Source organism: Nuphar pumila, chromosome 14, assembly GCF_984573655.1.
Source record: "Nuphar pumila chromosome 14, dmNupPumi1.hap1.1, whole genome shotgun sequence".
Classification (NCBI taxonomy): domain Eukaryota; kingdom Viridiplantae; phylum Streptophyta; class Magnoliopsida; order Nymphaeales; family Nymphaeaceae; genus Nuphar; species Nuphar pumila.
This window is the reverse complement of record NC_143262.1, coordinates 4,602,308-4,628,764: the sequence shown is the minus strand read 5'-3', so window position 1 is coordinate 4,628,764 and position 26,457 is coordinate 4,602,308. Positions and strand designations below refer to the sequence as shown.

General features: G+C 36.8%; 1 protein-coding gene across 2 annotated transcripts in view; it reads right to left on the bottom strand.

The window, feature by feature from the left end:
* The window catches only part of LOC149816138 (ketose-bisphosphate aldolase class-II family protein), a 157,420-nt gene that overhangs the window by 116,049 nt on the left and 14,914 nt on the right, over positions 1 to 26,457 (bottom strand). For both annotated transcript variants that reach the window (XM_089987328.1, XM_089987329.1), the window contains exons 13-19: positions 7,590 to 7,665; positions 6,854 to 6,934; positions 6,685 to 6,765; positions 5,759 to 5,835; positions 5,562 to 5,616; positions 5,382 to 5,430; positions 5,164 to 5,301 (exon numbers count right to left, since the gene is read on the bottom strand). In XM_089987328.1, coding sequence (XP_089843454.1) covers positions 5,164 to 5,301; positions 5,382 to 5,430; positions 5,562 to 5,616; positions 5,759 to 5,835; positions 6,685 to 6,765; positions 6,854 to 6,934; positions 7,590 to 7,665 — 557 coding nt within the window. The remainder of the gene's footprint in view (positions 1 to 5,163; positions 5,302 to 5,381; positions 5,431 to 5,561; positions 5,617 to 5,758; positions 5,836 to 6,684; positions 6,766 to 6,853; positions 6,935 to 7,589; positions 7,666 to 26,457) is intronic.

Sequence of the window (26,457 nt, the reverse complement as noted above, 5' to 3'; positions counted from 1 at the left end):
ATCCCAATATAATAAGCCAGAAATTTGGCATTCCCGCCTTGGTCATTGTAGTCAAGTCTTTATTGAAAAACTAGTGTCTAATGGATTTCTTCTAGAATCAGTTTCTCCTTCGTTGAAGAATAAAATGTGTTCCAGTTGTCAGGTCTGTAAAAGTCATGTACTTCCTTTTCATCAAATAAATAAAAGAGCCTCCATGCCTTTCGAGATAATATGTTCTGATGTTTGGGGCCCAACCCCCAATCCTTCTTCTTCTGGAAGTAAATATTATGTATCCTTTATTGACAGTTTTTCTCGCTTTACCTGGATATTCTTTATGAAACACAAATCAGAGGTTTTTCTCATCTTTCGTCATTTTCATGCCTACGTTAAAACCCGATTCTCTCAAAACATCCAGATTCTCCAATGCGATGGAGGTGGTGAGTATTCCTCCAAAGAATTTTTAGATTTTCTCCAAGATAATGGGATACATCGTAGAGTTTCTTGCCCGTACACTCCACAACAAAATGGAATTGTTGAATGTAAGCACACACACATTGTGAAAAGTGCAATGAGCATGATGTATGGTTCCAATGTGCTTATTAGTCTTTCAACAAAAGCCTTTCATACTGCCACTCATGTGATAAATCGTCTTCCTATGCCTATTCTTAAAAATCAGTCTCCCTATTATGTTCTCTTTGGTGACCATCCTGATTATGATGAGTTACGAGTTTTTAGATGCATATGTTATGTTCGCATTGATAAATCCATGAGAACTAAATTTCAGGACAAAGCCTCTATATGTCAGTTTGTAGGTTATGCAGATGAACACAAAGGCCCAGTATGTATCACATACTTTTAAAAAAAAGGTGTCTCTTGTATTATTTATCTCATGCATTGTGCATGAGAAAACACTTATTTTCTTGATTATTATATATACATGGATACTTTTGCTATTTTCTTTGAATTCTCTACTTTAAATATTTATGGTATGCATTTGAAAATGTATTTAAAATATAGTAGCCTCTTGCTAAATATGTTAAAAATGAATAGTTCTTTAAAGAAATTATTAAATCTTGTGCGTAAGCATTTCTCCATAAAATATTTGTTTTTAATTATGCATATTGTCATAGAAATTATATTTTACAAGAATATATGGTTTTGCTTTAATCTTGAAGATTATGCTTTTCTTGTTATATGCATTTGGTTTTATCGTAATGATTATTGGTAATCATTATGAATTTTATGATTTTCTTAAAATTTTAGAAATTTGTATGAAGTACACCTTGTGACATCATGTTTTCTTTAATATCGTAGATATCTTTGTATACTCATGATTTCAACGATTCTCTCATTTTTCCTTCAATAATATTCTTCTTTTACTTTTGAGCATTTAACCCTTAGTGGGTATTTGTGTATTTTGCACTTTATGTGCTTGTGATATTTGGTTCTTTATGAAATCCTCTTCTGTTATCCCTTGTAATTTGTATTTCCGCATATCTCATTACAATGGTTAACTTTAAGATGTTTTTTTCTCATTATGCAAAACTAATTCTTTGAAAAACATTCTCAATTGATTATGCATGAGAATGATCTTCGATATTTGTGATTTGACTTTTATATAGAAAGTAAATGCTTTGAATCCATTTTTGTTAACTCGTTTTTCTCTAAAAAATGTGTCAGTCACACAAAATTAGATTGCATTATGAATTATGTTTGGTATAATTTCATAGCTTCTACATAACCTATGTGGCTATAAGTTATTAGATCATCTTATTGCCTCAAGTATTCATGATTGATAGTAATTATGTCTACTTTTGAGATTGTAAAAGGTTCTTCTAAAAACTTTATATGTATTATTTTCTTAATATATTACATGTTTGTCTCATAGTAGACTTTTTCCTTTTAAGACAATATGTTCTTGTCTTCTCTGTAAAATTATTAGATCTTTTGTATATAACGTGCTCTAGTGCATCTATTCCTTGATCGAAATTGATTATGTTAAGCATGATTAATGTTTATTCAAAAGGTTGTCATGAGACATATTATTATGCATATGATTGCACTTTCTCTAAGATGGATCATCTACCATTATTGGATCTTTGATTTGAATTTTCAAATCGGCTCCCATTATGAACTCATCTATTTGAAAAATGATTTCCGTGAGTATTTATTGCCTTCTTGTGGCAATGTTTTTGTTCATCACAGATTTTTATATGATGCATCAATCTTCTTGGCCTTATTATTATTGTATCGGAGATATTTGTTGGGGTGAGTTGTGTGCACCTCGTTTTATATCATTTTAGATTGTCAACGTGTAGTTTGACTCTAACTGACAGTTATGTAATCTCTGATTGAGAGTGTATTGGATCATTTATTTGTTTTTTGGACATTGTTTTTATTATGGATGCTTTTAATTATATGTATCTGTGATGGATATCTAATTTTTTGAAACCATGGTGTTTTGAAATATGGTAAAAAATTGATATTTCTTAATTGCATTAGTGTTTCCATTACAAGCTTTCTTACCTCGGTTGTCTTTTTCTTTTTATGCCTCTTATCTAAGTGTCACTATATGTAGACAAGGGATGTTGATTCACACCTTCGTGTGTGGTTTCTAGCCTATTATTGGCTTTATACTCTTGCTCTAGTAGCTGATACACTTGTTTTAAGTGTCATTATATATAGACAAGAGATGTTTAATTCACACCTTCATGTGTGGTTTTTAGCCCATGGTTGGCTTTGTACTCTTGCTCTAGTAGCTAATACACTTGATTTTGAGTGTCACTATATGTAGACAAGAGACATTTGTTCACACTTTTGTGTGTGATTTTTAGCCCCTTGTTGGCTTTGTGCTCTTGTTCTAGTCGCTGATACACTCGTTTCAAGTGTCATTATATGTAGACAAGATATGTTTTTACACACCTTCGAATATATTTTTGACCCTTTAGTTGGCATGTTGTTTATGCTCTTAGTTTAGTCACTGATACACTTGATATTTGAGGTTTGGAGGACTAGGAGGTGAATGCATGTGATGGTTAAACCGATGCTCTAATATACTCATTCAAATGTTTGAGAATTTTTTCAAAATTGTCTAACTCATCTTCTCTTCTATGAAAAATGATTGATTAAAATAATTTCATGCATCTTGCATTGCATTATTAAAGTTTGCAAAATATCACTCCCTGATATTTGTGAGAATGTAATTTTTCACAAATTGGTGTTGATTTACAAATTTCATTTCTCCTTCCCTATATAAGTTTGTTTGTTTTTAAATCTCTCTTTGCAAAATACCATTTCTTGATATTTATGGGATTTTTTAAATTTGTCATCTTCCACAAATTGGTTTTGACTTACTTATATCATTCCCTTTGTTTCTTTAATGAATCTCTTGAAACCTTTACTACTTGTTCCTTCCGTGTATGGAAAAATATTTATCAATAAAAATTCATGCACTTCATTGATAACATATATATATATATATATATATTTGGTCCTCTATACTTAAAATCACTCTAGGATGGGTGAGTGAATTATGTTTTTAATTTTTTATTGTGTCCACATTGTGGTATGCATAAATTTAATTAACTCATCTTTGATAAAAGTTGTTATCTTTTCATTTGGTGTTTCATGTGCATGATTTACATAATTGCATGCATAAAGTTCATTAGCTCTTTTTAAAGATTTTGAGTTCTCTAAATAAGGATTCTATATTATTTGTGTATTTGTGATCTATTGAATGTGTTGTGCCTTTGTGCACACTTGTTCCAAGTATTCTTCTTGTGCCTTTGTGCACACTTCACATATTGAGAACTTAGTGTTCTTGTGCATATAGTCTCCTTGAAGACTTCCTTATATTTGTACTCCTTTGTAGGTATTTCATTGTGCCTTCGTGCACTTAGCCTCCTTGTGCTTCGTGTGGATTAACCAAGTCAGCTTTGGACTTGATTTTATTAGAGATATTTTCACATTAAAGTCATTTTTCGAACTTGATGTTCTTTTAGTCTTGAAGATATTTTCACATGGTGCATATTCAATGCTTCTTGAGCATTTTTGTCATAAATAAAGATTTACTTATTTTTGTTGTGCTCTTCCACTTATACCCTTTTATGGGTTTTTGTTTGAAGTATTTTTAATAGATACTTTTTTGAAGAGATTCATATTTTTTTTCTGGAAGACCACCATGTCATTTGAGATAATTTTTATGCATATTTGATTATCTCTTCTTAATGAATCATATGTTTTTTAAGTAATCAAATCTTCTTATGATCAATGTTATGGTTTCTTGAAAAATAAGTTGATTATGATTTAATTCTATCTTTGAGGGATGCTCCTCTTGTCTTAATATTTAATGATTCAAAAGGTTATTACTATTTTGTTCAAACCACTTTATTCTTGCTTTACAATATATTGTTTTTGCAACTCTTGGGCTAAAATATTGTTCTTTGTGTTCTTGGAGTCTTCTTTTGGTTTGTTCTTTCTTTTCAAGATCTTTAAGAAGTGGTGTTTTAAAGACTTATATTTGCAAGAATTTTTTGAGATGCCATAAAGATGGAGATTTCCCTTGAAGACTTGGACTTCTTCCCAAGATTCTTTTTGTATTTTTCAAACTTTCGGGATAACCTTTCCCGTCAAGTTTGAGGGAGGGTGTTAAAAATATATATATACATGTATATATATACATGTCTCTATATATAAATTATGTAATTCATTTATAATACCCGATAGGGGTAAAATAGTCTTTTCACCATTTCTCGCATATTCATTCTTTTGAATATGTTTTTCTTTCTTTTGTATTTTTTTTTTCTTTTTCTTTTCCTCCTTTTTGCTTAAAGCATTAGGGGTCCCAACATAGAGTCGTTGGGGGCTCCCAACGACTCCATGTGGGAGCCCTCAATAGTCTCTCATGTGTCCCTTTTGTGTATAAATATGGGGTCATCCCCCTTGTATTTTCTATGCCTTTCAAGGCTTCATCCAATAAATATTTTATTATTTTTATGCTTGTATAGCCTTTTCAGGCTTTCATATTGTCCCTTCGTGGACTTCTTGTTTGAATAGCATAGTGCTTGTTCATTATTGGATTTTGTGAATAAGTGTGCATTCTTGAGTTACACTTCCGCCTATTTCATTACTGTAAGATCATTATTAAATGCCAAAATCCACATTCTATATGATCTGAATGCATACCATGAGCTCCCTCCGCTGTTCATGATTACTTCAAACAACATTCTGGTATTTAAGCCCAACCGAGCACCAAAAGCCATCGCCTCAGCAGCAGATGCAATATGAACTCCAGCAAGAAGTTGATTTACCATCTTCACACAACTAAAGAAAATGATAATATGTGATAAGTTCCTTGAACATAGTATTAAGACATCAACCAGAGCCGCCATTCATTGAAATACCTTGCTGCTCCAGCACCACCCTTGATAACGTACAGCTTTTCAGACAATGCTGTACATAAACATTAAGAAAACCCTCACCATGTGTCACACGAGATAAGTTGAATACATTGTGAAAAAAACTGCAAAATGAGTAATGGATAAACCCCAATATTGTATTTATTTATGCAATATGGTCATCACCTGAAAGAACTGAACCAGTAGATTTGAGTGATTCATCACTACCAGCAGCCATAATCTATTGTAGATGCATGTTTCAAATATTAATAACTAATCCAGTCTCCGATGACTCTAAGGAAAACCTCTCTCGTACAAGAATTCAGAAATTGAAATGGCAGGGAAAAAAAGCAGAAAAAATACAGTCAATAAACACTTCCTACCGTAAGTGTACCATTTGCAGCTCTCTGAACACCCCCAGAAACTGGTGCATCCACCAACTTCAAGTTCTTTTGTTCATCTGTCACATGCACCCCAAGTTTTTGTTTGCATAAAAGCTCTTTTTTTGTAAAGTGATAAAAAACAAGGTTGTAAGTAGTGTATCGTGACCCGTATCGATCGGGCCCAAAGTAAGATATGTATAGTATCATAGTGTAGCGTAAAAAATCATAAATTTCACTAAAATTTTCTTTAAAAATCTAAAAAAAGCTAAAAAACAAAAAAAAATCATAGAATACAAGAACACAATATATGTATATAATAAGATTAACTAATCATAGATATGTCATTAAACATTTAACAGCACACATTTCACAATACATTTAACACAACAATACATTTAACTAAACATAGAGGCTGCCCCACTATGGGCTAGTCTTCTCTCTTTGATAACCAGCTATGGGCTGCCCCACTGTGATTTTAACCCAAGATCCCTTAGTTAAGATAGTAAGAATATAGTTGGACAACCTGGTTTAGTTATTTTCATTATTTCTTATACTGGTCTATGTTTGAACTTTGAAGTCTTGTTTCAAGACTTTTTACAAAGCAATGAGAATACCATCAAGTTTCTGCAAGAATTCCCTTGTTTTCACATGGTATCAAAGCCTAATGTTCTTCATTCCATTTTTCCATCTCCACCCTTAAATTATATGAATAGTGCAAAATGACAATATTATGGACCATCATTTGGTCATTTTCATGATTTTCTTTCCACTGTTACATTCTTCATTCCCACTTTCCAAGTAGTGCCAAAAGTCATAAATGCAAAAAAAAGGGACAACTATTATAAAAGAGAAACATGTAAAAGGTGGCAGCACATAATTTAAACATAAAAAACCAAAGAAAGCATACAGGAATCATGTGGACCTACCGTATAGTCGACCTTCAAGCTTTTTCATGAATCCAGGGGAAACTGTGGAGGACAAGATTATTGATGCTCCAAATGGAAGGGCTGAATGAACAGTGGGAAGCAATTAAGCAAAAAAAAAAGGAAAAGAGGAAGACACCACCAATTTGTTCAAGAGAAAGGACAGAATTACCAGCCACAGATCCAGCTTCTCCAAAAAGAACCGACTCAGCTTGTTTCTCATTTGTAACCATCACAATTAAGACCTCAACATCTGAGACAAACATTTGTGCAATTAAAGCAGGAAAAATTAATGCATAAGATGGTCATACAAAATACCTTGGGGACAAAACTACACGTGGACACACTCACATTAACTCACATATAAAAATATAGTGTTTTCTTGACATTCACTGCCTACAGTGGAGATTAACAAATTCACCACAAATCTTGGTTGCTAACAATTCACCATATAGTGGTTCCTCAAATTAATTTTCACCAACACGGTAACTAAGTATACATTCATCAGCTGTAAATTAAGTTGTAGGCATCTTTTAATGTGTGTATTATTAACACCCTCATTGGTAGCAATCAATAAAAATAGATGCTATTGCATTTCAGATTTTGTTAGTGGCAAAAGATGAGGACTTTCTAATATTCTAAAGGTCAAAGATGTTAACAAGATTACACACATGTATATGTGCGTACACCCACACGCATGCATACACAAACACACAGAGTAATGCATGCATGTATATATATGCATAGTCGGATACGTATGTATGCATTCAATGCATGTTACCTTATTTCCACTTGTATTGAGTTTGGGTAGATCTAGTCAAGTGCTAGTTCTAGCCTTTCATGTGTTTAACACACCTTCTTTGTTATTTAGGAAACTATAGGAGAGAGAGAGAGAGAGAGAGAGTTACTGCTAGATGCTTCTGCGGGACTCCTACTCACTAAACCACCAGCAGCCTCGTACCGAGCTAAAGTTGGCTCAAACACCTATAAATGAAAGGGTAGACAATGATCAGTAAATAGTGTAGAATAAATATGACCTTCCTCTGATATATTTGAAAGAAAATGCATAGCAATCACCTAATTGTAGACAATGGTCAAGTGACAACTAAAACAAATGGTAGGAAAAGCATCACACGTGCTTGAATTTAGCCAACGGATAGAGAAAGTAATACATCAGTTAACTTGTTTTGTTTAGGTAGTGCTTTAAAATTTCTTCTAATTGTTGCTATTGTGCACCAATTGGCAAGCATATACATGGTGTTGCAATAGACTGTGATGTAAATTGGAATCTTGCCTTTGTTTTTCTTCTCATACCATTTATTCATTGAAACTAATTCAGTCGCTATTGGATAAGTGATCCTAGTGGGGCAGAAAGAAGACCACATATTTCAATGAGTTATACCTGCTCTATCATATCATATTTTCATTCTCCACCTTTTGTTTTGCTCCCTAGGTATGATTGTGCATTCTATGAAGAATCTAGAACAGGTATTTCACTGATAAACTAGAATTTCCATTAGAAAAGACAAAAAAATTTAATTATGTATCAACAAAAATACTGGCAGAATTTTTTGGAGAATAAAACATATTGGACTGTGTATGAAGATGAACTCTTAGATCACCAACAATGAATATTTCAAAGAGCAACAAAATTATCGAAAATGGACACTCACAAGAACCAAGAAAGGTTCATACACAAATACCCAAAAAAGGGTATTCAACAAGAGAAAAAAAATAATATTATTGATTGTGAACCACACAAAAAATACATACATCTAAGAGGGGGCAATGCCCCAGATTTATATACAATAGGGGAGCAAGAAAGGAGAGTCGTTGGGCTCCCAACGGCTCTAAATGACTTTAGTCAAATATTGACTAGTCAAATGCAACCCCAAAAAGTCCTAAAAAGTAAAAAATAAGAAAAGAAAAAATACCTATACAAATAATACTAAAAGGCTAAACAAAATTAGCTAGCATTATGATACATTATTTAACACTCTCCCTCAAACTTACGGTTGGATAAACGAAAGTTTGTCCAAGAGAAAGTGAAATCAAGGAGCTTTGAGAGGTTTGATAAAAAAATCTACCAATTGATATTATGAAGAAACATAGGGAAGATCAATAGTGTCATGTAGAAACTTCTCTCGTACATAGTGACAATTCATCTCAATGTGCTTGGTTCGTTTATGGAATATCCGGTTGCTGGCAATGTAAACAGAACTTTTGTTGTCACAGCATAGTCGTGATGCCCCTGTACTTTGAACACCCATGTCATGCAAGAACCTCCTTAGCCAAACTACTTCCATAGTAGTTGTAGCCATTGCTCTGTGATGAGAGAGACTTTTTGTTGCTTCTTGCACCTCAAAGAAATCAATGATTTACCTAAAAATACACAAAAACTGTTAGAATATTCTCTATGTTAGAATCTTCTCCGGAACCTGTGTTGAGAAAAGAGAAAGGGAATAGAAGAAGGGGTTGCGGCTGTCACGATTTCAATCATAGAAATCATGACCTAAAAGCTGTATTAATATGTTTGAGTGTACAGTATGGGTCCGGGTCTAGTATAATATCCAGACCCGGAATGAAATAAAACTATACAAAGCTATACATAAAGGCTATACATAAATGGACTCGGGTGGACTCGGGTCTGGTATAATATCCAGACCCTAAACACACTTTTTCACCCCCTCCCTCAAGTTGATCATGGTTCTGAACCATGAACAACTTGCCTTTAAGCATCCAAAAGCAATCTTTTGTCAAGCCCTTGGTAAAAATGTTTGCAACTTGTCTTTCAATGTTAACAAATTCAGGCTCAATCTCTTTTTCTTCATCCTTTTGTCTCACAAAATGTTGGTCGATCTCAATATGCTTAGCGCGAGTGTGGTGTACCGGATTGAATGACATATTGAGAGCACTTTGATTGTCACACAGCAAGGTAGACGGAGAGATTGTTTCTCCCACTTCAGTTAGTAAATGCATGACCCATGTGACTTCAGCAGTAGCGGCAGCCATGGATCTATACTCAGCTTCAGTGCTTGATCTAGCAACAGCCTTTGTTTTCTACTACTCCAAGAGACTAAGTTTCTCTCAATAAAAACACAATATCCTGACGTAGACTTTCACTCATCAGGATCTCCTGCTCAGTCTGCATCACAATATACAGTAAGTTCACGCACATTCTTGCCAGACGACTGTGAAGAATATATCAACCCATCTCCAATGGGTCCCTTTCAGATATCTAAGTATCATCTTAACTGCCTCCATATGTCCAGTAGTGGTGCATGCATAAATTGAGACACTTGATTGACTGAATAAACAATATCAGGTCGAGTAAATGTGAGATACTGCAACATTCCTATTAGACTGCGGTACCTGGTGGGGTCCTTATACAGGTCTCCATCATGAGTACTTAATTTTTGGTGGAGCACACTTGGAGTTGCTAAAGGTTTGCAATCTTTCATACCTGCCTTGCTGAGAACATCTATTGTATACTTGTGCTGAGTGAGAGTCAAGCCATGAGCCTGGCTATCGACTTCTACGCCAAGAAAATAGCACAAGGCTCCGAGATCTTTTATTTTGAACCTCTGACTTAATAGGTTTTTTACTTCTTTGATATGATCTTCAGAGTTTCCTGTGATAACTATATCATCAACATAAATTAACAATAGAGCAATCACATTCTGACTTCTAAAAATAAATAATGAGTGATCCAGTAGGGAGCGTGAGAATCCATGCTTCTGAATCTCAAGGGAGAAGTTGTCAAACCAAGAGCGAGATGCTTGTTTTAGGCCATAAATAGCTCTTTTAGCATGCACACATATGTTTTACAGTTTTGCTCTTGATATCCAAAGGGTTGTTCCATGTAGACTTCCTCCTTCAAATCCCCATGCAAAAATGCATTCTTTACATCAAGCTGACTCAGCTTTCATCCATGCTCAACAGCCAAGGAAAGAATAATTCGAATCGTTTACATTCTCACCACTGGACTGAATGTCTCATCATAGTCTTGTCCTGCTTCTTGAGTGAATCCTTTTGCAACCAGTCTCGCCTTGTATCGTTCAATGGTTCCATCTGGTTTATACTTTATTTTGTATAAAACCATTTACATCCAACAACATTTTTGTCAGGTGGTCTGGGAACGATTTCCCAGGTTCCACATTCATGTAAGGCTTGCATTTCATCATTCATGGCTTCTACCCATTTAGTAGAAGTAGTTGCCTGATAGTACATGATAGGTTCATCTTCCTTATTCAGAGTAGTTAAGAAGAGCTAAAAGTCCAAGGAGAAATTGTTATAGCTGACCCACCTATCAATAGGGTGTCGCATGCTATTGGATCTTCTGACCTCAAGAGTATGAGAGGAAGTAGGTGCAGCTGCTGAGGTGTGATTTGAAGGATCTGGCGTTGTCGTTCTCTGTCTAGTATAGCAAATGCCCTTGTATCTGCCCAGTACGGATGGTATTTCTTCCCCATTTTGCGATCCCGATGTGCCAATAGTCTCAGACATTTCTTCTTCCTGCTGCCCACAATCTGGAGAGCAGACTTCATTGGAACTAGCAAAAAGTTCTGAATTCAGCCAAGGATAATAAACTTCGGTGATGGTAGAGGACATCCGTTGTGCCAGCTTTGTGATCAAAATTGTGTTCATCAAAGATGACATTTCTTGAGATTCTGATACGTCTGTTGATGGGATCGTAACTGTAATAACCTCAATTTTTTGATAATTTATTTGTTTAAAAATAATGGGTATTTTTCTAAATTTGGGCCTCGGATCCGTTATCGTTATCGGATCCATAAAAGAATCCGTAAATAACCCACCATTGGGAATGTTAAATTATACTTATAATACTAATTATTAATTAAATAAATAATTAATAGTATTTATAAGAAAAAAAAATAAAATAGATTTTTATGCATAGGGTCGGACCCACAGTTGGATCCAAACGGATCCAACTGAGGATCCATCACTCGTAGGCAAACTGGGTCCATTTTAATAATGGACCCAGCGTCGCGGGTCACAGGCTCGAACCCGGACCCGACCCTCTCGATTATAAAGGGGGAAAGTTGGGTTTTATTAAGGCAACCCGATAAGGGTTGCCCGATATCTGTAGCAAGCGTTAGGGTTCTGAGAGAACCCTAACCACGATCGCAAAATCAAGAAAAGGGCAGGGGGGGTTACGCAGGGCGTAACCGACCCCGTGCCTCTCGGCAAGAGGGGAGGAGGTTAGCCGATAAAGGGGGAGTGGAGAGGGGGGTTCTTGCCCTCTTCACTCGGTCTCTCTCTCTCTTTTGGTGTGCACACTGGAGGAAGGAGCCATCAGCAACAGAGCTTCGGCCATCCGCAACCTTCAAGGGCTCCTCGAGCAACCCTCTGTCACGGCAGTTGCGTGGAGCGACACCAACCAACCGTGCCTACGCGCCTCCAGCCTCCGATCGCCGGAAAGATCGCCGCGAAATCATCAAAAATCAGGTACGGTGCTTCTTGGATTTCGGGTGAGGGATCGAACATGGGTTCGATTCCATGCGTGGGTTTGAGGGGAGAATACCTTTGATTCGTGAAAATCCAAATACGCTATGGGGTGTTTGGATTTGTTATTGAAAAGGGGGTTTGGGTAATAACCATACCCAGGTTTCGGATTTCTGTCTTTCTATGTATTAGATGCTTTGGCTCTGTTAGAATAGGCGTGAACAAATCTTTTTTTTTTGAGCTGATGTTGTCGATGTGTAGTGTGCTAATGAGATACGTAAATTTTTGGTAATAAGTCTCTGTTGAATGTGCATGTTTTGTGGGACAAAAGAAATTCATGGTTCTATGACTAAAAGCTAATGGATGCATACTTCATTTGACACTTTTGGTTTAAAATTGCTACCTGTGAGCAGGAACTGTACAACAATTCTCATTCGGGTGTACTGAGTTTTTAGAAATAATCTAGAGGTGTGCCCTAAGACAGGTTGATATGGTTGCTCATGTATATAATACTTAATCTGTATTATATACATACTTTTAAATTTGTAGATTTGGCATTGGAAATACATTTTAAAAATTTTGCTCAGCGTTAGCACGATCTTAACATTTACTGTTGGTGGTATGAATTTTGACAGAAGCGGGTATGGATTGAGTTCAATGACAGTGAAATTTTTATGCACTGATTGTAATCAAGTTCTGTTTTGAACTCAAGAAATGCAGAGAGTCTTGTTCTGTTGAGTACAGAGCAGAAATCATTCGGTTGCTTTCCTCTTTCCTTTATAATATTAAATAGCATTATTAATGTAAATAGCCAGAAAGATGTTGATACGGCTGCAAAGCCCATTCTGTTCCTTAGCCTCCTGCAGGATTGTGAGGATCAGTAGCACATACTGCTATTGCTATCATGCTTTGGCCTTATGTTTACATGCAGTTCTCTGGTTGCACTGGATTTGGGTTTCCCATGAGTAGTCGGTTTTGGAAAAAAAAACATTCTTGAGGGAAAAAGGATCTAACATTATTAGGGATCTTTATTATTGATAGCTGAAATGTCTATTTTGACTAGCGTTAGAACCAATTATCATGACCATTGTGCAGTTTTTGACAATCTTAGTCTTGTTATTTTGTTATAAGTATTGAGGGGAAGGAGAGCATAAGATCATGGGTGGTGTGGAACCCTGCCAAGCCGAGCCGAATGGTGCTGGACTATATTTTTACAAAGGAAAATATGATAAATGTCATTTCCTTAACTGTCCATGCTTGTGGACAGATGACAGGTCGATTGAATCCTTGTTCATGTATAGTATGGCTCATATGGAAGCTTAGTTTAGCACTTTAATTTTTCAGAATGCTAGCTAATCGTGTTAGACCTGGCTTTTTTGCATACAGGTGAATGAAAATGCTAATATGCTTAGACTTTATTGTTATGCTTGATTTGGATATCGTTGTCTAGTTGTTTTCATGGGCATGAGAAATCATGAAACTAATGCTTTATTGCTTGAATTTACATGCATGGGTGTTCACATGATATAATAAAATTAATCAAGGAATGTCAACATACATTTGGTATAAATATGTGAATCCTTGCGCATGAATCTTGAAACCATGCTTGTGAGTGTTGTTGTTTCATGTTCATGGTTATATTGGCATATATGGATGTGCATTTGGAAACACTTGTCATGGAGGTTTATGCTTTCATTTGACTGTTATGATTATGGTACTCATGACTGTGAGCATGATTCAGTTATTATTAATTCTTCTTGAACCTGTACGCTTGATTATTGAGTGAATTGGTACATGAACACTCACACACTTAAAGAAACCATGGATTTGGTTAATGCCCATATGTGATGTAGGTAACACACATATTGAAAATGCATATGAATGAATTATGACATGCATATGTTTGGGTTTATATTTGCATGAATATATGTGTTTTTTTGGCATTTTGGCTTAGTGTTATAAATGAAACATTATTTTGGTTTTGTTATGTGATGCACCGATGGCCTAAATGGACCATTATCGGCCTGGAGAGCCGTGGGTTTGGTTTTCTTTCACATATGTTTTTAACTGCATCACTTGAACCACATAAGATGGTTTGGCATATTACTACACTGTTCTAGTGGTTTATACGGGCTGGAGTCCCGAATGGATCCCTGCAAGAGAGGATGCGAGGTTTTCACTTTACTTTTGCATATGGTGTTGCAAACTTAAAAAATGGACTTAAATAAAAATATAATGAATAAGAACAGTGTAATATACATTCTGGGATATCTCATCTAGAGTATGAGAATCTTGGATATCCGGTCTTGGGGAGACTGTGAGGATACAAAAACTCCGTGTGCGTGAATTTGGTCCCCAGAACCCGATATTGAGGTTCTTTCTCATGGCCACGGTTTTAGAGAGAGTCCGCCACTTTACCCGGGAGTGGTGTGTTTGACACAGCTGTTGTTATGGTACCAAGAAAGTGGCACTTGTGGGCGTGGGGTGTCCCTTGTGTCCCCGACATTAGATGTGGAGGTCTAATGTTCCGATGGATGGTGTTGTTTCCTGATATCGGTCGATGGCTAAGTTGGAACCCAGTAATAAAATACAAATTATGTGTTAAGCTACCCTGGGAACCTACTTGACCTCGGGGTTTGTACTCGTTTGGTGTATCCGTGGGCCACGGTAATTAAAAAAAAGAGGAACTTAAAGATGTGTGCATTTAATAGGGCATGCATATGGAAAGATGGAACATAAATGAAAGATAACAGAAGAAATCATGCATTGTACATAATCATGCATTTTTCTGTTATGCATTAGATCATGCATGTTTGAATCATTTTTTATATCATGACATGATTTGTTGGTAGCATATGATATACTTCTTGAAATCATGCTGCAAGGTTTGGTTATTTAGTTCCTGATATATGTGTATTGTTTTACTGTTCTTGACTGGTGAGCATATGCAATTATTGGTAGTTATGGATATTTGAATGTTGCAAATTTTATATCTGCACTCACTCAAATTACTACATGAAATCTTATCCATGTTCTTTCTCTCACCTGGTTTCTTTAGAAGTAGTTGTGCTCAGAATTTCGGTTCTGGCACCCTACTTTGATGGTTTTTCACAAGATATGGTGAACAATGAAGTTGGACATGCATCTGGTGATGGATGAGAGTCATACTTGGGCCTGTCGGCTTCAACAGAGGATAGAGGGGCTCTCTCTTAAATTCTTCTTGCTTATTTTCAGTTGTCGCTTTATTTTCAGTTGAATAAAACCTTGTCTTTGAAATTTTCTTACTCATTAATAAAAGAGTTTTAGTTGGTTGTTATGGATGATGATTGCAACTTCGTTTGTGGTGGTTGGGCTATCCAATGGAAAGTGGAACTGTGAGGACCCCAGATCTCTGGGAAGGTTTCTGCAACTCTTAAAAAAAAAATATTCCGCATTTTTAAAGGGTATGGATTGGGGTCGTTACAGTAACACCTATATCCTTTGTAACCGTCGGCATATCCCACAAATCTACACTTCTGAGCCTTGTCCTGAAACTTGTTTCTTAAGGACCGATCAATATGCACATAACAAACACATCCGAAAGCACGCAAATCATGATAACTAGGATGAGCTCCAAAAAAAGACTAATAAGGAGACTTGTTTTCTAGAACAACCATAGGCAATCTATTTATCACAACGGCGGAATGAAAAGCTTCTGTCCACAGATTAATGGAAAGATTACTATCATGGAGCATACTCATGGCACTTTCAACGATATGTCTGTGTTTTCGCTCAGCAATCTCATTTTGTTGAGGGGGGTGTGGGCAGGAGACCCTTTTTCCTATCCCATTATTTTGAAGAAAAGAAATAAAGTCACTAGATGAGAACTCCCCACCTCCATAACATTGGAAGAATTGGATGGACTCAAAGAATTGATTTTTTACTAAGGAAAGAAAATTTTGAAACAAAAAGAAAACTTCTGACTTATTTTTTATGAAATATATTCAGGTGTATCGAGAGTAGCTATCAACAAAGATTAGGTAGTATCTGCTCCCAGATCCAGAGACAACTGAGGCAGGTCCCCATACATCAGAACATATTACCTCAAAAGGCTTTGAAGCCCTCTTATTAATAGAATGGAAAGGCAATACATGACTTTTGTATAAAATACAACTGGAACACTTCTGGCTTTTCTCATCCACATTGAGACTTTCTTTTGGAATGAGATTATTAGAAACAAGTTTCTGAATAAAATGACTCCCACAATGTCCTAATCGACTATGCCATAAGGAAGGCTTATTACATTCAGAAATACTAAAAACATTTGCTGAAGAGAAGGAACACGACTCTAATGAAGGCTTCGAATCCAGATAAATAGGGCGGACGGAATGACATGGAGTTTCTTCAAAGAGATACATATTGCTTTGTCTCTTTCCTTCGGCAAATGTTTCCCTCGTGTGAAGGTCCTTGACCTGCACAGAGAAGGGAGTGAATTCGACTGAAGCATGATTATCATCAACAAGCTTAGAAACAAAGACAATATTTTTCTTGATATTTGAAGCATGAAAGACATCGGTAAGTTCAAGAGTAGAATGTGACATGGGAATGACAGATTTTTCAACATGAGAAATAGGATGGTAGGATCCATCTCCAGTGACAATTTTACTTTTGCCAAAATAAGGGATAGGTTTAGAAAGTTTACCTGCATCACCAGTCACGTGAGTTGCTGCCCCTAGTCAACGAACCATGTGCCTTAATCATTCTGCTTTAATTTCAATTCTGACATGGCAGATATTAACAGATCTCTAATCTCTCCATTGTCTCTAATATTAGTGAGTTTTCTTTTTTGTTGTCTGCGGAGTCTTTCCTTTATTTTCAGGGTTGTGCCAACAATTCGCCTTGATATGCCCCACTTTTGTTACAAAGGAAGCAAGTGGGGATTGACCTTCGTCCCTGAGTGTGAGTCAAGATATTTGGAATGGGAAGCAATCCACGTCCTCCGTGTCCATTTCGCCCTTGTCCCCCTCGCCCTCGTCCGCGACCATAAGTTACTCCTGTGGCAAAATCTTCTTGGGAATTTGTATGAGCATGTGTTTCTTCAGAAAATCCCTTCAGAGTCATTTCATACTAAATCAATTTAGCTTGCAACTCATCAAAAGTAGGAAGGGCGGGCAGACACAATAGTGAAGTGACGATCATATTATAGTCAGGTCCCAATCTACTCAGAGTTTGTTGCACCATATCACTGTCACTCATGGCACATCCTATAACTACAAGTTGGTCTGTGATAGTCTTCATCTTGTTGAGATATTTCATGATGGTCATGGAATCTTTTCTCAATAGCTGAAATTCCCTCTTGAGAAAAATCATTCTCGCCTGTGAAACTTGTGAATACGTCTGAACCAATCTCTCCCAAAGTTGCAGGGTTGTATAATTGTCGGGGATTGCAACAAGAACCTCTTGAGACAAGGTAGAAGTAATGTATGCAACTACTGATTGATCTTTTCTTTCCCAGTTGAGATATTCAGCATTTTTGACATACACAATTGAACTTGCCTCCTTTATCATCTTTCTCTTCTCTCGTAACAAATCCTAGCGAGACTGGAGTGGTTTCATCCAGGTGACCTAAGAGACCTTGGCTCCTTATAAAAGGTATGATTTGTCTCTTCCAAATCAAGAAGTTTGAGGTGTTTAACTTTTCGAAAACGAGTTGATTAAGAAAGCTTGAACAGAGACTCAATTGAGAAGAATAAGAATCCATGGAGAAAAGAAATTTAACAAGAGTGTTCACAAAGTGCTCAGTCTTCTGCCAGCGAAGTTTGTTGATCGCCCTTGTAAAACCCGTAATTTATAAGGATTATTAATAAATAAAGAACTCATTTTTTTATCTCCAAATTAGAAATGTGTTTCTAGCTTTTGAATTTCATTTATTTATTTATTACATATTCATTTGTTCATTCAAGTCAATCAGGGTATAATTTGCATTTATAGAACTATTTTGGGCTATAAATCACTATTTATATTTATATATATATATATATATATATATATATATATATATATTATATTTAAATATATTTTTTATGGAGTCTGTAAATTATTGGAGTGTATTTGTGTGTTATTTGGCTCTTGGTAATGATTTATAAGGTAATTTGTTATTTTTTGTTAATCTTGTTATAATTGGCATTTTTTGAGTTTTTGGCATTTACGATCGCACACGAAGGGTTCGTTGTATTGCTTGGGTAGCGGTCTTTGCGGACTTTGAAACTCTTCTGTCTTTTGAGTTTCGATTCATTGTTCTTCACATTATTAAGGTAAGATACCTTAACTGAACTTATAGAGAGCATGTTTAGGCACTAATTGTGTAAGCATGATGTTGCACTAATATCTAAATGAATTGCAAATACAAGTTATGCTCACACACTTCACTTAGTTGTGGATATCTAGAACTCTTATGATTGTAGTTCGGAGATCATGCTTGTCATGATTGTAGTTACCAGAATATGGAGTGTGTTTGTTGCAGGTACACCTGTGTGTGGGTTTGAATGCCTGTGCACTTATGAATGTATAATATGTACGCAATGTGTGTCATCATACTTTGGTTTACGCATACTATGTTGCTTTGTGTGTTTGTATAAATTTGATACATGGTGCACATATAACTACTATGGATATGTATAAGTAGTGTTCGATGCATATTGTGGATGTTATATATATTGTCTTGTCATATGATGGACTCATTTATTCTTGTATAGAAGAATGCATGCGAATGTTATAAATTGTTTTGAACTTGTATGTCTTGTTTGCTTGAGAATATGTGTATGATGTACGGTAGGATAATCAATGAGATTTTGACCAACCCTTACACAATTATATCTAAGGTGATATATCGATTCATGTGGTGAAAAATACATGACTTTTATCCTATGTCACACGGACTCGGCTCCAAGGTCGCCGCACCCGCGTCGACACGCACCGACACGGGTGCGGACACGGGTGCGGCTCGGACTCGGTCAACCCGACCCTGGGTGTGGTCAACGCACCCAGGGTCATTTTGGTCCATTTTTTTGGAAATTTTTTTTTTTTTTTTGAAATTTTTTTTTTGAAATTTTCTGGGCTACAGCTGTAAGGAAAAAAACCCATCACAACTAAAAAACCTGTACGCTTTCAAGTTTTAAGTACAGAATGGGCACAACTCAAGTTTTTGTGGTTTTTTCCTGTATGAAGAAAGTGAATTATTACAGTGTATGAAGAAAGTGCCCAAAAGTGAATTATTCCTGTATGAAGAAAGTGTACAGAATGCCTTCACAACTCATCACCTGTCCCCTAATGGGCACAACTTTGACCGAGTCTTATATATATATATATATTTTTTTTATTTTTTTTTTTAATATATATATAGCCGAGTGTAGTTATACACTGCCGGTCCCAAGCCCGGATAAAGGAGGAGGGTTGCGGTAGGCCTGTGACAGCCAGCATAAAAACTTTGTCATATCCTAGGAAAATGAACCAATATGAGAATTTCGTTGGGGCGTTCCCTACTGAGCGACGCGCTGTACTCTCTAGGCCCGGAGGCAGTGATAAATGTGCAAGGGTTGCTAGGTCGTCGCCCAGAAGCGACGCGTCACACCGGCGCCCGGGTGTGGTGTCAAATAGGCAAGGGTTCCCTCACTTTGTTGGACGGGTGGGGGTAAAGAAGTTAGTCCAAGACCATAAAATTAGGTTAGCCACTTGGAACATAGGGTCTTTAACTGGTAAGTTTGTAGAGTTAGTAGATGTTATGTGTAGGAGAAAGATTTGATATTTTATGTCTTCAAGAGACCAAATGGGTAGGTGAGAAAGCTAAAGTGATAGAACCTTGGGGATATAAGATTTGGTATACAGGAATAAATAGGAATAGGAATGGAGTAGGGATTGTTATGAGTCGTCAGTTTATAGATAATGTAGTTGAGGTCCGTAGGAAGGGTGATAGAATTTTACTTATTAAATTAGTATTAGGTACGGATATTATTAATATTATTAGTGTTTATGCACCTCAAGTAGGTTTAGATGATTCCATTAAGCATCAATTTTGGGAAGATTTAGATGGAGTAGTACAAGAGACATCTTATGGAGAAAAGCTTTTCATCGGCGGTGACCTTAATGGACATGTAGGCATTAGTAGGGATGGATTTGAGAATATCCATGGAGGCTATGGTATAGGAGAAAGAAATGAAAGTGGAGAAAGGATTTTAGATTTTTGTTTGTCCTATGATATGATCTTAGCAAACACTTGGTTTAGGAAGAGGGAGTCTCACCTAGTAACATTTAAAAGTGGGGTTAATACGAGTCAGATAGATTTTTTCCTACTTAGAAAGAGAGATAGGGGTTGTTGCATCGATTGTAAGGTTATACCAGGAGAAAGTGTAGCTACACAACATAGAGTCTTAATTTTAGATCTTAGAATTAGACAATGCCGCAAAAGGGATAGACATAGGATAGATCCTAGAATTAAGTGGTGGATACTGAAAGGAGCTAAACAAGGAATGTTTGTAGAGCAGGTAGTTAAGGAAGTTGATTGGTGTCTCGAGGAGGATTCATAATCAATGTGGAATAAGATAGCGGGTGGTATGAGAAAAGTAGCTAAGGAGGTATTGGGTGAGTCTAAAGGAGGTGCACCACTAGGTAAGGATACATCATGGTAGAACGAGGATGTCAAATTAGCTATTAAGGTTAAAAGAGAGTGTTATAGAAATCTAAGTAAGAGTCGTGATAATGAGAATTTGGAGAAGTATATGATAGCAAAGAAGGAAGCTAAAAAAGTTGTTCGAAACGCGAGGGCTAAGGTATATAAGGAGGTTTATGACAAGTTGGATACCAAAGAAGGCGAGAAGGATATTTATAGGCTTGCAAAGATGAGAGATAGGAAATCAAAGGATTTGGGTATGGTTAGATGTATCAAAGATGAAACGCAAAGGGTTTTAGTCAAAGATGAGGAGATTAAGGAGAGATGGAAAGATTATTTTGATAAGCTATTTAATGATAGTCATGCTCAAGATCTTGGAGACTTCTCCATTCCTTTTCATGAGATAAATCGTGACTTCATGCGCAAGATTCAAAAGAAAGAAATTGCAGAGGCTTTGAAGAAAATGAAATCAAAAAGGGCAGTTGGCCCAGATGGTATACCTATCGAGGCTTGGAAATGCTTGGGAGAGAAAGGTTTAGAATGGTTGACAAATCTTTTTAACTTGATTTGGCGAACAAATAAGATGCCTAATGAGTGGAGGAAGAGTACTTTGGTGCCTTTATATAAGAATAAGGGTGATATACAAGATTGCACAAACTATCGTGGTATAAAACTCATGAGTCATACTATGAAACTTTGGGAGAGGGTGATTGAGTCTAGGTTGAGGAAGGTTGTCATGATATCGGAGAATCAATTTGGTTTTATGCCTGGAAGATCAACTATGGAAGCTATACATCTTCTTAGACAACTTATTGAAAGATATAGAGAGAGGAACAAAGATTTGCATATGGTTTTTATTGATTTAGAGAAGGCTTACGATAGAGTACCTAGGGACGTTCTCTGGTGGACAATGATGAAGAAAGGTGTTTCTCTCAAGTACATTAGTATAATTAAAGATATGTATGAAGGAGTAGTAACCAATGTCCGCACTTGTGGAGGGGTGACAACCAATTTTCCTATAACGGTTGGGTTACATCAAGAATCTGCTTTAAGCCCTTTCCTATTTGCTATAGTGATGGATGAGCTTACGAGATCAATTCAAGAAAATGTGCCGTGATGTATGTTGTTTGCTGATGATATTGTTTTGATTGATGAGTCTAGAGCTAGGGTTAATGCTAAGTTAGAATTATGGAGACAGACATTGGAAGCTAGAGGTTTTAAGTTTAGTAAGAGTAAAACAAAATATATGGAATGTCGGTTTAGTAAGCAACGAAATAGTGATGGGAGTGTAGTGAAGCTTGGTGAGCAAGATATATCGGTGAATGATTATTTCAAATATTTGGGATCCATCATTCAAAAGTATGGAGAAATTGATGGAGATGTAAATCATAGGATAAAGGTTGGGTGGATGAAATGGAAAAGTGCTACTGGAGTGTTGTGCGATCGTAGAATGCCATTGCGGTTGAAGGGAAAGTTTTATAGGACGACTATTAGACCCGCTTTACTATATGGTACGGAATGTTGGGCTGCCAAGAGACATCATATTCAAAAAATGAGTGTAGCTAAGATGCGGATGCTTAGATGGATGTGTGGAAATACAATAAAAGATAAGATTCGGAACGAAGAGATACGTAAGAAGGTAGGTGTTGCACCCATTGAAAATAAGATGCGAGAGAATCGTTTACGGTGGTTTGGACATATTCGGCGAAGGCCTAATGATGCTCCAGTTAGAAGGTTGGAGAAATGGGAAAATATATTAGTTAAAAGAGATCGGGGTAGGCCTAGGAAGACTTGGATGGAGATGATAGGAAAGGATATGAATGCTTTGAACCTCACCGAGGACATGGCGTTGGATAGAAATGATTGGAGGAAAAGGATTCATGTGGAAGACCCAAAATGAATTTCTTTTTTGGTTCATATCGCTGACCCCAATTGTTTTGGGATGAAGGCGTAGTTGTTGTTGTTGTTGTTGTTGTTGTTTGTTGTTGTATATATAGCCGAGTCCCCGTGTCCAAAATTTTTGAAATTGCGCCGCACCTGTGTCGCACCCGCACCCATGTGACATAGCTTTTATCGTGTGCAAATCTTGAACTATGTAAGAGTTATGTATGTTGAGGTTTAGTTGCTTCGTATTATAAAATGTGCATGTTCACGTATGCATGCATAGAACTCATGTTTTGTTTACGCATGCTTCGAGGTTCAATTTACGAAGTGCAATGTTCTTTGTGGCGATGATATGATGCGTAGGATAATATACTTATGTATGATATGATTTAAATGTCACGTGAAATGAAATTATAAATGCATGTGATAAATTTTTAAGTTCAATAGTGAACTTTGGTTCATGAAGCCTTATTGGTTAAATGTGTGATTTTATAATTTTAATGCCATATGAAGTGATGTATGATGTGATGCTTTGATTGTATACATGTTTATGCCCGTGTTGATGGCTATCGACCTTGACAGTGGTCAATTGTATTGATGCAAGTATCATAATAGTTTTCACTGGATATGGTACCCGTTGAGGAACTGTTCCCAAAGGATTCTTTGTGAGGGTGTGCATGACCAGATAAGGTAATCCAGTTAGAGTGGTAAGTCTCTGTAAGGGAGTGCATTGTCCAAGAGCGGGTAGCTCGCGAAGACGGTATATTCCTGTGAGGAAGTATATTGTCCAAGACTAGGCAGACCATCCGTCTAGGGCGGTATATTCCTGTTGGTTTTATACACTTTGTGAGGTTGGATAAATGAAATGTTATGATGAATTGTGATGATCTTTTGAGTTAATTGAGATAGCCAGTTATGAGTCTATAGATTTGGCTTTTCTATTATAGCATGATTATATATTGAACTCAGATATTATAATCAGATCCTTATTGATTTTAGATCTTGATATGAGGCTTTGATTGTGACGCTTATGTTAGCGTATAGGTGAATGACACATCACGCCTACAAATGATTAGTTTTGACTTATTAGGTGAATGATATATCATGCCTAAATACTTTCATTGCAAATGATTGCATTATGATTGTCTGAGTAAATATATCATACCTATGTATTATGATTGATGTGTATCATGAATATCTAACTAAATTACTTATAAGGTATGTGCATGTGTTTCACGTTGGAATGGTCAAATGTGACTTGACTTATTTTTTATAAGAATTATGAATGCAGGTGAAAATAATGCAATAATCTGAATGTTTTAGATATATATATATATATATATATATATATATATATATATATATATATATGCGATGACTTGTATGACTTGAATGCATATAGATTATGCTTTATTACGTGAGTTAAGGTTAAATAGAATATTAAGTGATGAAATGTTTTTAAATGTTTTATGTTCGAATGCTTGAAATGAATGACTCATAGGACGTTGTTCCCTTGTCTATCACTTGTCTATCACCAGGGAGGGTCGAACCCTCCCCTGCGCAACAAAAAGGAGACAGGGAGGGCTCGACCCTCCCTGTGGAAAAGAAGAGACAGGGAGGGATCTCGACCCTCCCTGGTGAAAACAAAAGGGCAGGCAGGGGCCCCAAAACCCCCTGCCAAAACCCTTCTCACAGGCGGCAGGGGTTTTACCCTTATCAACCTATCGGCAAAGTGGCAGGGGCTTTAAAGCCCCTGCCGAACGGCCATTCGCTGTCGTAAAAGAGCGACAGGCAAGGGATTTTGCCCCTGTCGGTCGACGGAAGGAAGAAGAGAAGAAGTAGAGGAAAAAGAAGAAGAAAAGAAAAGAAGAGAAAAGGGGAAGAGGAGGCGACAGAGGGGTGCGCACCTGGGCTGCCGACCTTGGGTTTCCGGAAGGGAGCTCGGGTCGGGGTCACCTGCGCCGATCCTGTCAACAGGAGAGGTGAGGGGTGGTCACCTGAGGGCTGTCGGACAGGAGGTCGTCGGCTTCGGCGTCGGCGTTAGTAGACGAGCAAAAGAGAGCAAGAAACAGAGAGGGAAAGAGGCGGTGGGTTGTCGAAGGGAAGGTCGTCGACATCGTCGGAGGCCGCTGCTCAGGGAGAGAGGGAGAGGGGTGAAAAGATGTGTATCTCTTGTTATGGGTCACGAGTCAGGGGATCCAGACCCGTAGTCATTGCCATTTCATTAATGGCATTATGTAATTTCCTCTCTTTGTAATAGGGGTATTTTAGTACACTAAATTTTGTATTAGTATGTAAGTATAAAGGAATTAGAAGAGCAGCTGACCCTAAGATTGGAATCGGCTTTTCCTGCATCTCCTTCTCTCTCCCACTATTCCTCACCCTTCACAAGTGGAAGAACTCGAGCATTGCAAAACTTACATGGTATCAGAGCCATGCTACAGCAGGACCTGGAATTGACTCCAAAGGTATGTTTGAAAGATTTGAATCTCATTGTTTTCCTCTTCTAAGTCAAGAAAAATTCTTTTCTCAATACTCTTTCTGTCAGACTTCTCATCTCGTCCCATATTTCTCTTAGCATCACGATCTTGATCAGATCTGATTTTAAGTTTTCTTTTCTGATAAATCTGAATCGTCTCGGTCTAGGTATCTTGATCCGAAGCATTCTCAAGGTTGTCTCCTTATCCTTCAATCTGTTCTCAACATATCTTGTTTATCAACTTCGATCAGAGCGTGATCTGGTCACGTAATCGGGTGTCAGTTGATCCAGTCATATTCCTGATTAGATCTGACCAGACTCAGATCTGGATTATTCTTCTTTTGACGTCCTCCTTACCTCTATTTCCTTTCATACTTAAAAGCATTGCATTAATATCAGGTGTGATTTCCTATTCACATATTTTTTTGTTGTGGTTTTCGTATTCAATGATTATTATTTATTCTATTCTGAAAATCAGAAATTTGATCGGTATTCAATATTTTGTTTTAAATCAGATATTGATTTGAATTAGATATCGAATCAGTTTTCTTCTCTTAAATCTCTATCTAGTGCCATTTACATAGCCTGACATAGTATTCTCTGCAAAAAAAAGAAGGAAAGGGAGGAGAGGTTGCAGCAGTTACATCAGTCAGGTGTGTGACCTTTCAATCAGCAAAAAAAAAATTGCAGAAATTGTAGACAGGCTGTGTGCTGGACACATTCTTAGTATTGTGAAAGATGGATTCATTCCCTACTCAGTCTGTTCTTTCTTCAAGCTTCCTCAGTCAACTCGTGTCTGAAAAATTAAACAATTCTAACTTCTTGACTTGGAAGAGGCAATCATTCCTTTCATTAGGAGTCAGGATCTTTCTGGACATCTGAATGGATCTGTTCCAGTTCCTCCAGAGTTCATATCACGAGAAGAAAGGGACAGCAAAGGAGCATCTACTACGGTATATGTTAGAAATCCTGAATTTGTAGCCTGGATGAAAAGAGACCAGGCGCTAGTTGCTTATATTACATCTACATTGTCACAAGAGGTGCTTGTGGCAATCCCAGATGATTGCACTGCCATGCAACTTTGGGACAGACTTGTCCAGACATACTCACAGGTTTCTCAGGCCAGGATTATGTTTCTTAAAAAAGAGTTTTAGATGTTAAGAAAGGATTCCATGACTATCATAGAATACTGGAATACAGATCAACTAGCAGTTGTTGGGTGTGCAGTGACTGATAAAGATTTGGTACAACAGACTCTCAGTGGATTGGGACACGACTATCATATGATTGTTACTTCTTTGTT